This window comes from Gracilinanus agilis, chromosome 4 (genome assembly GCF_016433145.1).
Source record: "Gracilinanus agilis isolate LMUSP501 chromosome 4, AgileGrace, whole genome shotgun sequence".
NCBI classification, from domain to species: Eukaryota; Metazoa; Chordata; class Mammalia; order Didelphimorphia; family Didelphidae; genus Gracilinanus; species Gracilinanus agilis.
In genome coordinates, this window is record NC_058133.1 from 363,356,796 (window position 1) to 363,369,616 (window position 12,821).

At 35.5% G+C, this 12,821-nt stretch overlaps 1 protein-coding gene across 2 annotated transcripts in view; it reads right to left on the reverse strand.

The window, feature by feature from the left end:
* Positions 1-12,821, reverse strand: part of LAMA4 (laminin subunit alpha 4) — a 211,411-nt gene that overhangs the window by 107,046 nt on the left and 91,544 nt on the right. For both annotated transcript variants that reach the window (XM_044676736.1, XM_044676735.1), the window contains exon 4: positions 9,812-9,892. In XM_044676736.1, coding sequence (XP_044532671.1) covers positions 9,812-9,892 — 81 coding nt within the window. The remainder of the gene's footprint in view (positions 1-9,811; positions 9,893-12,821) is intronic.

Genomic DNA, 12,821 nt, shown 5'->3' on the forward strand with positions numbered 1-12,821 from the left:
TACACAGTAACAGCAATATTGTATGATGATCAACTGTGAACATTTGGCTACTCTCAGCAATGCAATGATCTGGGACAATCCTGATGGACTTATGAAGGAGAATGCTATCCACCTTCAGAGAAAGAACTGTTGGAATTGGATGTATGCGGAGCAAAGCATACTATCTTTCACATCATTGCACTTAAGGGTTTATTTTGGAGTTTTTATTTTATATGAGTGTACTTTTATAATAATGATCAATATGAAAATGTATTTTGCATGAAAATAAAAATTAAATTAAATTTAAAAATAAAAGTCCAATATGGCCTCAAAGGAAAAATACTTACAATACTCAGAGTAAGGAGCCAGAGATTCTGAGGGAAATTTAAAAAAAAAAGGAATTCTAAAATCTTTCTGAGCAATACCAGCATTGATTGAATAAGTATGTAGCCTGACTCTTTTTCAAAGGGTATGATTTCTATTGGATCTATAAGTTCTGTTATATTTATTAAAAATGAGTAATATTATTTTATAGACTTACTTGGTGAAAGTGCTATAGGAGTACAGAGGTAAGGGAGTTCAGAGGGAATTGGAATATTTGATTCTCATGGTAGAATTGGAATTTGATTTGGGACTTAAATAAATAATAGTATTCAGGTAAAGAGGTAAAGGAGAGAGGAAGGAGACTTCTAGGCAGGGAGAACAATGGGAAGAAAGTTAGGGAGGTGGAATGGGTGTGATTAAAAGGGTGTCCTAAAAGTCTTAGAACTATAAAAACTTAAAACAGGACATTAAAAATGGTATATCCTGTATTTTCAAGTCAAATGTGTAAGGCATGAATAAACCACTAGACACGTATACATTGAAAGGCAATGAGAAACAAAGAATCATCCAGTGGAAAGTCTTGAAAACCATGCAAAAATGTTTAGATTTTATGTGATAGAAAACTAGACGCTACTAAAGGTTGTATATGGAAGAGAGTTTTGACTCAAGAGCCAGAGGTTTTTGTTGAGTTGTTTCTGACTTAAACACCCCATGGGGTTTTCTTGGGAAAGATACAGGAGTAATTTGCTAATTAGTTCTCTGAGTTATTTTATAGATGAGAAAACTGAGGCAAATAGTGACTTGCCTTGGGTGACACAACTAGTAATTGTCTGAGGCCAGATTTGAATTCAGGTCTTCTTGACTCTAGCCCAGCACTTGATACACTGTGCCACCTAGTTGTCCAAGAGTCAGAGGACCTGGGTTAAAATATCACCTCTTAATTTCAAAGTGACCTTGAACTGGCCACTTATTTTTCCTGGGCCTCAGTTTCCATTATAAAATGAAGGAATTATACTAGATGTCCTCTAAAGTTGCTTACAGCTCTAAATCGATGATCTATATATTCTTTGAGCAGGATTGTCAAAATCAAAGTAGGATATTAATGATTAACCTAATATCAATCTACATTATTAATGACAAAAACCCCATTTTGCTTTCTCTCTTTTTTTTTTTTTTTGCAATAGGAAAAGGCCAGGAGAAGATGAAAAGGGATGAATAAACAGGGTTGGCAAAAAAAAAAAGAAAAAAGAAAAAAGAAAAAGAAAAAACTGGAGTCATGAAATGCTAAAAAATGCAGCTTTTAAAGATACATGTTGAATATAATAAATATATAATGCAATATTGTGTAATTAGAATCTGCTCTCCAGGCTCAAAATCTCAGCATCCTACTTTCGTTCTCACGTTATGTCTTTATTTTTTGGATATAAGTTTTGTGTAGTTCCACCCTCTCACTCTCTTTTCCCCTGATCAAGGTTTGTGGAGGTGGAGTGAGGTGAGAGGCAGGAGAGTTTTACTCAGGTTTTACTTCTGTTTCTTTTTTTCCTTCTACTTCAAGTGATTATTAATAAATCTTATAAAATATAATACTTGGAGTTATTGGATATTCATTTAAATTTTACAATCTAATAATATAATATAACACATTAATATATGTTTAGAAGAGAAGCAAGCTGTAGGTAAAAGAGATTTATAGTTTCATGTACAATCTTCTTTCTCTCATTTTATTTGGTGTTTGTTAATTTCAGAATATAAAAAAATAAAATAAAAATGTATGTACCTCCACAATGGATTATATCTAGGAGAGACTGGGAAGGGAAGGCTAATTAGTGGTCTGCTACAGTGATCCAGGAGTGAGATAATAAGGTCTGGGACTAGATAGGGTCATAGGAAGAGGAGATAGGAGCAAGATACCTTTGAAGGAAAAAAAGTCAACAATATGTTTATAGGTTTATTAATTAAAAATATTTATTGAGCACCTAACTCAAATGACCTATGGGAAAAGCAAAGATAAAGGAGATCTAGCCCATATCCTGAAGGAATTTACAGTAAAACATGTACAACGAGTTATAGGTGATACAATGGATTGATTGTCAGGCTCGGAGTCACAAAGATTCATTTCCCAAGTGCAAATCTGACCTCAGAGACTTCTTAGTTCTATGATTAAGTGGTAAGTCACTTAATCCTGTTGGACTCAGTTTCTTCATCTGTAAAATGAACTAGAGAAGGAATGGCAAACCACTCCAATATTTTTGCTGAGAAAACTCCAGTTGGGGTCACAAGAACTGGACATGATTGAAACAACTGAACAACAACAATCTTTACAAGAATCTAAAACTGTAAAACAGGAACAAGGGCATTCGGATGTCTTACCTAAGGCCAGGATTTGAAAAGGAGAGTTAATACTGTATGCAGAAAGGCAAAACCCTTGAGAAACTGTTAAAATTTAGTTCCTGCACTTGCACTTTCTCATGCTACTGAACCATGAGATTTGTAAGAAATTTGAAGCCCAAACGAGCCATAAGTTACTCCTCCATGAACAACAGGGCTGACCTCCCAAGTCTACTCCCTTAGTTCCTAGGCCATATGGTCAAAGGCTTTCTACTCACTTTCCTTGGCTTCAGTCCACTAACCATGAGACTTAATTTATCCTTTCCTCTCCGTTTTATTTTCTTTTATATGGTCTCCAAAGAGTTATAATCCTGTTGATATCCATTCTTCCATAAGGGTAAGCTCACCTTCCTTTTTCCCAGGCTAATCCTGTTCACCTAAGAAGCCTTTTTGGATATACCATCAATGCCATAATTCAATGGAAGCTCATCAAGACCATCCCCGACCTTATCTTTGGCCTCAAGCCTACTCCCAATTCCCTATCCATTCTTATAACAAGCCCTGCAGATTTTCCTGAGCTAAAATGCAGATGTTAGCGTATTAATAGTCCTGCCTCTGGTGCTGAGTGTTTCCTTCCCTGGAGAACTTGAAACTTTACAATTAATTGAACATGGGGCTGGGTGGAGGAAACCTTGGTTCTATTTCTAGCTTTGCAAAATGACTCAATGAATTCAGGGAAATGAGTGAAGGTAATAAAATTCTCAGACCAATGTAATGAGTGTGAGATTTGAATTACATAATTTTAGTCATTGCTCAGGCTTTTAAGACTGAATATCAACTAGAAAGAAGCTGTTTCAGGGAAAATATATATGATTCAAACTCATTGTTTTTAGCATCCAAGACCACTTTTTGAAGATTATTATATAAAAAAGGTGCAGCCTTACTTCTAGTTGCCTGCTCCTTCCTCGTCCTCTTCCCTTTCCTTGACTTTCCTTAATATTCAGCTATTGTGTCCATGGTCTTCTTAATCATCCATCTCTGGGGGAATTTTTGTGACAATTGGCCACTCGCTGGTTACCCTGATTCCTGAAGACTCAGGGACTATTTCCACAATCCTTAATTTGTTAATGGCGGAGATAGCCAATTGGAATTTTACCATTTTATGTTTACATACTACTTTAGAGTTTTTTTAAAGCCTCTTCATATATACTATTTGATGTTTACAACAACTCTGTGAGGTCGATAGTGTAATGATTCTAGATGGGAGGACTGGGAAGAGGCAAAGTCATTTGCTGGACATCTTGTAGGTAATAAATGACAGGATCTTGACTACATCCCCCAAGGCCCTCTGAGACTGGTCCAGGGCTATTTCTACTGCTTTAAACAAAAACACAGGCTTGTCACCTTCCAGTTAGAAAAATCTCTTTCCTTACTAGGAAAAGACATTCATTCTAGGAGAATTCTCTGGAGAATAAGAGGATTACTTTCCAGAAGAATTTTGTTGATCTATCAAAGATGAAGAGCATCTTGAATTCCTGATCTGCTTAATGGTGGCTGCTAACCTCAGAGAGCTCTTCATTTCAATTCAATACAAATCAATTCAATTCAATTCATAGAGTAGTGAGTAAAACTCTAAACTTGAATTAGGAAAACCTATGTTAGATACTTATAAGATGGCTGACTTTGGAAAAGTCATTTAACTTCTCTGGACCTAAGTTTCCTAATTTAAAAAATGAGAAGTTTGGACCAGATCTTCTCTAAGATTCTTTTCACTTGTAAACATATGATTCTATGAATTTAATAAACACCTTAAGATCAATATACTCACTTCCCTGCTTTTTCTCTTGCTCTTTTCTTATATGCCAAGGATACGTGGATAACATAATCATCAAAAAAAGTATAAAAAATTGATATCAATTAAATTATCATTCCAGGCAAGCTGAGGAGAAAAAAAATAATCAAGGTTTTATGGGAGGCATTGTTTGCATTGCAGTCTATAATAAACCTAAATGGCATACTCATTGAAATAGGATTATTAATTATTAGAAATTAGAAGGATTATTTAGATTTTAAAAATTAGAATTAAAATTAGAAAAGCTTTGGACTAGGAGTCGGAAGGCTTTGGTTTTAGCCTTGGCCTCACTAATTGTAATTAGTTTTGGCTACATCTATTCCTGTAGGTTCATTTTCCTAACTTGTATGTAGCAGTAGTTGGGTAGGGTAGATAGTGGGGTGGTGAAAGATGTTGTTCTCCAAAATAAAATTCTGTTTGGTGTTCAAAGATAGCCCTCAGGGCTCAACACACCTTTACATGGTTTCTTATATCTTCCAGCATATACTTTTCAATACAATGGCACAGTCTGTGTTTTGCTTCTTTGCCTACTGTGTGCCAGGCACTGTACCCCAGCATTTAGTACTGGCACATAGTAGGCTCTTGATAATTATTTATTTACTGATTAACAGGCCTCCTTGTTTGTTCCTCACATGAGTCTCTATCTTCTGGCTCTGAGCATTTTCTTCGGCTATCTTCCCATGCCCAGAATGCTCTCCCTTCTCTTCTCTGTCTCCTGGGTTCCTTGAAGTTCCAGCTGAAATCCCACCTTCCGTAGGAAATCTTTCCTAATCTCTCTTAATTCTAGCCTCTTCCCTCCACTGATTATCTCCAATTTATCCTAAATACAGCTTTTTTGTACATAATTATTTGCTTGTTTCTCCCCCATTATATTGTGAACTCCTAAAAACAGGATATATCTTTATCTTTCTTTGTATTATCTATGCTTAGCACAGTGCCTGGCACATTGTAGGAGCTTAACAAATGTCAGGCAACTGACTATTTGCCCCAATCTTATTACCAAATCATTGCCTAGATTGATTTCCTGGCATAAATTTCTCTGTCTCTTTTGGGAAGTTGTTGCAAAACTTTCCTCCTCTTTTCTCTCCCTCGTTCCTTCTCTCTCTTTCCCCTTCTCTCCTCCCCTCTTCGATTTCCTTCTCTCCACTGTATTACTAATAAGTATAACTAGACTACTAAATTGAGTACTGTTTATAAAAGTTTATGAAGAAAAAGTAAATGTTTAAAAGAAAAGAAAAGAAACACTTTCCCTATGCTAGGGGAAAAAGGCTTCAGGCTACTCTAGTTAAGTGGCCACCCCAGCTTCTCTTGGCTCCCCTTCTCTAGTTCTAGGCTTATTTCCAATCCTTGCCTGAGTCACTGCTTTGCTTTTTCAGAAAAAAAGGGCATCTCTATCTTAAAATGAATAGTAGCCTTCCCTTTACTGTTTAGGCAGGACCTGGAATCAGGAAGAACTGAGTTCAAATCCATCCACAGATATGTAACCCTAGGCAAGTTATTTAACCTATGTTTGCCTCCATTTCCTCATCTGTAAAATGTGGATAACAATAGCACTTACCTCCCAGGGTTGTTATAAGAATCAAATGAGATAATAAAGTGCTTAGCCTAGTGCCTGGCACATAGTAAGCATTACATAAATATTAGTGATTATTATGGTTGATATTGTTATCAATTATTATCAGAAATAATATAAATATGTAACTACTATCTATTATTAATACCAGAACATTTGTACTCTTTGTGCTTAGCCTTTTCTTTCATCAGTTTTTTTTTCTGATACTGGGATAAGTGCTGAGGGTGGGAAATCTTACTCTAACTTATGGTGACTGTCCTGTACATTTCCTAAATCTTCCTTTCTGTAGATTGGCTATTTTCCCATGTATCACCAAGTAGTTCCAAATTGGAACTGGCATTTCCTCATTGTTTAAACTCTCAGCCTCTCCTGGAGATCCATGCCAATGAAAGGATAGGGAAAAGATACCCATGCCATCTATGTCCAGGTATAGTCGTTATTTTTACTGGCTGCCTAGTTGCTTTTCTGACCATTTGACATGCACATGAACACTCAGCTTTTACTAGGTACAATTGAGGCCACTCAAAGGTTTGCATCCTTAAATGGTAAAATGGTTAAAAATAATTCACTCCCATATGAAAGGAGTAACCTTTGCAAAGTGAATGGGACTCACCAATTTCCTGAAAAAAATGAGAAGACCGGGCTAGATGATATCTAAGGACTCTCTCCAGGACTGAAATTCTACATGGGCAAGACTAAGTTTCATTTTTGTGTTCTATTCTTCTCTTTATTTAAAAAAGATATCTGAGGTCAAATTTGAACTGAGATCTTCCTGACTCCAGGACCAGAACTCTAACCACTGTACCACTGTAGTAATCCTAACCACTCAGTTAGTGACATGAATTAATTGCTTCCTTTATGATGAGAAAATCCTTATTTCTAAGATGAGTTCTTAGGATAGTGTTGTTTTGGTGGAAGTGGAAGGAAGGAGGGTGGTAAGTTCTCAGAGTAGTTTTCATTAATCAGTAAAGGGCTTTCTTTTGAAGGAAGAGCAGATATTATGAATCTTACTCCTTGCTCTTATCTGTAATGATAGCCTCAGCCAAGGTGATACCCATTGCCTAGAAATGATGTGATAACCTTTTTGTCCCTTTATATGGAAAATGCATTTAATCCCAGGCCCTGTCTGAATTTCGACTAAAGAGAGAGCAGGAGGGACCAAGTGATCCCCAGGTACAGATTGGAGGACCTTCGTGTACCAACATTTAATCAAGACAGTTTAAATCCCACTTTCTAGCAGAGGCTTTTCCAATTCTCCTCCCATCTTACTTCCAGGTTATTCCCTCTGAATTTACCTTCCATTTACTAATGGGAGTACAAACTTTATCATCCTGAATTTAAACTGGTGATGAGCAAGCTAATGAGCTAGCCAAACATTTACACTGTATATCTCGTATGTTTATAGTTGTTTTGCTTATTATTTATCTCTTTAAAATGTGAGAGCCTTGAGAGCAGCCAATGTATTTTTGCCATCTTGATTTCATCTTGGCAGGAAGAAAATGATGAAATGTTTATTGACTAACTGATTCTTGACTGATTCCTGTGGTGGTGAAAGTTATCCGGATGTAGACTTTTTTTTCAGTATTGGGTCACTAGAGAAGGCCTGGCCTATTTACTTGCTGCAAGTCCTGCATTTAATCAGCAGGGATGGGATCAAGGTCATTAACTCTCTTCAGAGGGATCGGCAAACACTCCTCACTTAGTACTATTGCTTAATCCTAAGGAAGCTTACATAGACTTTCAACCACAGAAACAGAAAAGAGAGAATCCAAAGCTGATTAGCAATCTTCTCTTCTACCTAGTGACCAGAAAATGGGCCCATCAGGCAACTGGCCACTCTTTGCTCATTTTTTCCTTAGAGGGGAGAGGTTGAATCACACAAGAAATCCAATATTCACCATCAGGTCTTCCTAGGGGACAAATGGGACCATATCTTCTGCTTTCTGTTCTTCATTTGTCTTGGCAAAAATTATTCCACCCAGTCCAAAGTCCCAGGAACCTTTTGATCACCTGATACTTTTCTCCTTCTTTTTACATTTTTAACATTTTAAAATGACAATGGGATGAGTTCTGATGGCAATGAATTTCTTTTTCTTTAAGCTTTTTTTGGGCAGAGGCTTTCCTTTTCTGGAGCCCCAGACTAGACCATTAAGACTGGGGCACCTAGAGAGCGTTATCTTTCAATCCTTGCCTCTGTAGTTGGTAGCCTGGCTCAGGTGGAACACAGCTTCCTCATCACAGCTCCTGGTCCCCCCAAAATGTCTGAAGAGAATCACATGGGCTCTGGATACCAGAGGATACCATACTTGTTTTTATGGCACTCATTGCTGTCACAACTGAACACTGAAAGAAGCCCATAGGCCAAGAGTGGACAAAGGTCTTTTTGGGGAAAATAAAGTGATCTTTATGTATGTCTCTTTCAATTAGTCTTTTTATCTTAGAAAACAGCATTTGTTGGAGATGGGGCTAGAAAGAAAGGAAACTTTAGAAACTTAGTGGAAAGTCTTAGATCCTCAGGAGCCAGGATCTCTTTTTGAGTAGAATCAATAACTCAGCAAGTTGGTGCTTGGCTGATACCCCAAAGAGATCAAAGAAAGAAGAAAAGAACCCCAAATACTGTATCTATTTTAGTGGCAAAGAACTGGAAGCTAAGGGAGTGCCCATTGATTAGGGAATAGTTAAACAAATTATGATATGTGAATATAATAGAATACTGTTTTGCCATAAAAAATTACAAAAGGGGTGGTTTTCAGAGAAACTTGGTAAAACATATAAAATGATGCAGAATGAGGTGAGCAGAATCAGGAGAATAATTTATAACATAAGAACAATATTGTGAAAACAAAGAACTTTGAAAGACTTCAGAAGTCTGACCAACAGAATAACAAACTATAATATCAGAAAACTGATGATAAAGAATATTACTCATTTCCTGATAGAGAGGTGATGGACAGAATATAAAAGAGTTTTGGGCATGGACAGTGTGGGAATCTGCTTTATTTGACACTATATATTTATTACAAAAGGGTTCCACCCTCTACTGCCATTTAGAGAGGGAGAGAGGGAAGGAGAGAAAATAAATATATGCTAGTTAAAAAAGAATAAAATTTAATTTTAAAATAAAGGAATTCTGGTTATCCAATCAATCAACAAGCAATCAACCAATCAATCAACAATTTATTTAGTATTATGTGCCAAGTACTGTGCTAGGCTCTAGATATAGAAATATAAAGAATGAAACAATTTCTATTCTTGACGAGCTGATAGTCTTAACTGCAGAAACAAGTACAAATGTAAATAGACTCCAAAGATGGGAGCTGGATGCTGATGAATGTTAGAAGATCATTAAAACCTTCATGAGAATTCAGTTACTTTTCAGGAAAGAAGGTAGAGACAACTCACTTCTTTTCCAGTCTGTTGCCTGATGTAAGATATATGGGCCTTTGATTTCAACAATTTAGGGAAATCTTACATAAGAAAAGTCCATCTACCAATACAGGCTGCCACTTTCACTGTAAGTCTTAGAGTTGCTAAGATTGCTGAGACATTAAGTGACTTGTCAGGATCACATAGTCTATATGAATTCAAGGTGGAGTTTAAATCTGAGATTCAACAGTAGTTCACTATACACTAAAACATGACATTTCCCAGAGAAAATCTTATTCTTGTTTACAAAAATATCCCCAATTATTACATTTTAGGAAAAGAAATTTATATAATGAGCAAAAATACAACTACAAAAATTGTTGACTCACCTTTCACAGTTGGGTCCAGCATATTCTTCTTTACAAATGCACCGTATTACCCCACTTTTCCTATAGCAGGACACCGCAAAACTAGAATTTGAGAAGAGAGAATCAGAAAAAATGATACGAATGGAAATACATCTTTAATTTTTGACTATCTCCATTACAATTTTCTGCTAGACAATCTTGCTATCAAGTTTTCGTTTATTTTGATCACTTACTATACTTGATCAAATCCTTTGTTGGCCCAAAATATTTTATTTTTATGACATTAATTATAATAGACATTTGTGAGCTTAAGAATTGTACAGCCCTTTATGTATACTAAGCCTGATCAATTAGATGCAAAACTCTTTATATATATTATACTCTGGCATATTAGGAGCTTGAATCATTAATCAACCACTGAAAAAACATTTGTTAAGCACTTACAATGTGCCATGCATCATGCAGGCACTGGCACTGCAAAGACAAAAATGAAACAATACCTGGCCTCAAGAGATGGGCTTTAAAAAGAAAACTTGGTAGCAAGTTTCTTTGATAAAGACATTTGATAATATTTCCTCTGATAAAGATATATAAAGAGTTGTTTCCAATATAGAAGAATGATGGTTTTCCCCAATAGATAGATAGTCAAAGAATATGAACAGATAGTTCGGAAAGGAAGAAAGCCAAGAGCAAGCATATGAAAAAATACTCTAAATCATTAATAACTAGAGAAATGCAAATTTAAACAACTCAGATTCTACCTCACAACTCTCATATTAATCTGACAGATAATAAAAAAGGAAAATTATGATTATTTTAGATCAATGGGAAGATAGGCTCTCCAGTGTACTCTCAGTAGAAATGTGAACTGCTCCAGACATTTCAGAAAGTAATTTAGAACTATGCCCCCAAAGTCAAAGTCAAAGTCAAAGTCAAAGTCAAAGTCAAAGTCAAAGTCAAAGTCAAAGTGTGCATATCCTTTGACCCAGCCCTATCACTATTGGGCTTAAACCTCAAATTGATCAGAGGAAAAAAAATACAAAAGATCTTTAAAAAAACATTTTGTATAAAAATAGTACCTATTTTTGTTGTAGTAGAGTATTTGAAACAAAGAGGTGTCTATTAATTTAGGAGTGGCTGAACAAATTACGATATATGATCATAAGGCAATATTATTGCATCCTAAGAAAGGATAAAAGTAAAAGTTTCATTGAAACCTAGAAAGTCTTGCCTGAACTAATGCTGAGAGATGTGAACAGAATTAGAAGTACACAGTATTGATTCCTGGTAAGGGTTTTAAAATAAATAAATGAAACATAAGGCATGTTACAGATATTCATAGTTCACATAAAATCCCTATATAGAAAATTTTCTTTTCTGTGTGTATGTTAAGTTCAATATCAATCTGCCACCACAATCATTTCATCTTCCCTGTAAATTTTAGAAATAGAGAAAAAAGTAACTTTTCCTTGGAAGAGTTATTTGAATCACTCTTAGTAGTGATTCTATTGATTCTATTTTCTTTGTAGTAATAAAGCCAAATAGCACCCATAATTTGTTGAATGGTTTAACACATGTGCTACAAGAATTTAATAGGATATTCTTCTATAATAATACAGGATATATAGGATGATCCAGAAAAACTTGAAAAGATTTATGTGAACTGATTCAGAGTGAAGTAAACAAATCTCTTAAGAAAACAAAGTTAACTTCAATAATATATATATAAAAAAAAGACAAAATGAAGAGACATCAGAATTTTAATTAATTGTCAGGCATTTTGGAAGAGTGGCTGCAAATATGTAAAAGAAGACAATGTTGAAAGAATCCTGACTAATTTAGAGGCTTAGATTTAGCCTTCTATGAGGAGGTGACAGATATTTCATGTCAAATGAGGCATATATTGTAAATTATGGCTAATGTGTTAGTTCATTTTGTTTAACTATTTTTTTATTATGAAGTAGCTGTCAGGATTAATTACTTGGGAGTGACAGCTATGTAAAAATGGATTAAAAGTACATTTAAAAAAAGAAATAGTGCTCATCATTTCTAGTCCTTAGTAGGGATCAGGGGAGTAATTTAACCAGGGAAGATTAGAATGGACAGTTTCTTAGTTCTTCACAGCTCTTCATTATTTTGTTAGAAGAATTATGAATTCTTAGATCATCATAAGGGAATAGGATATTAGTGTAATAACATAATACCAATTTTTTTTTGGACAAAACTAATGTGAGAATTTATTTTTCTTGGATAAACATATTTGTTATAATTCATTACATATTTTTAGCAAATCATATATATAATATGTTACAGGTCATATTATGTCTATATAAAAATAAATGACAATGCTCCCCCAAGGTGGGAGCATCCTCTCTTCTGTCTTTTTTTTCCTTTATTTTATCATATTTTTTATTAGACATTTATTAATATTCATTTTTAATCTGTTTACATACATTATGCCCCTACTTTCCCCTTCACCCCCCCTCCTTTCCCACTACCCATGGCCAACGCACATTTCCACTGGTTGTAACATGTGTCCTTGTTCAGGGTCTATTTCCCATTCATATCTGCCTCAGTCCATGCATTCAAGCAATTGTTTATCTTATATGTTTCCTCTCCTGCAGTCCTTCCTCTGAATGTGGGTAGCATCTTTACCATAAATCCCTCAGAATTGTCCTGGGTCATTGCATTGCTGCTAGTACAGAAGTCCATTACATTCAATTTTACCACAGTATATCAGTCTCTCTGTACAATGTTCTTCTGGCTCTGCTCCTTTCGCTCTGCATCACTTCCTGGAGGTCTCTCCAATTTGCATGGAATTCCTCCAGTTTATTATTCCTTTTAGCACAATAGTATTCCATCACCCACATATACCACAATTTGTTCAGCCATTCCCCAATTGAAGGACATCCCCTCATTTTCCAGTTTTTTGCCACTACAAAAAGCACAGCTATAAATATTTTCGTACAAGTCTGTTTATCTATGATCTCTTTGGGGTACAAACCCAGCAATGGTATGGCTGGATCAAAGG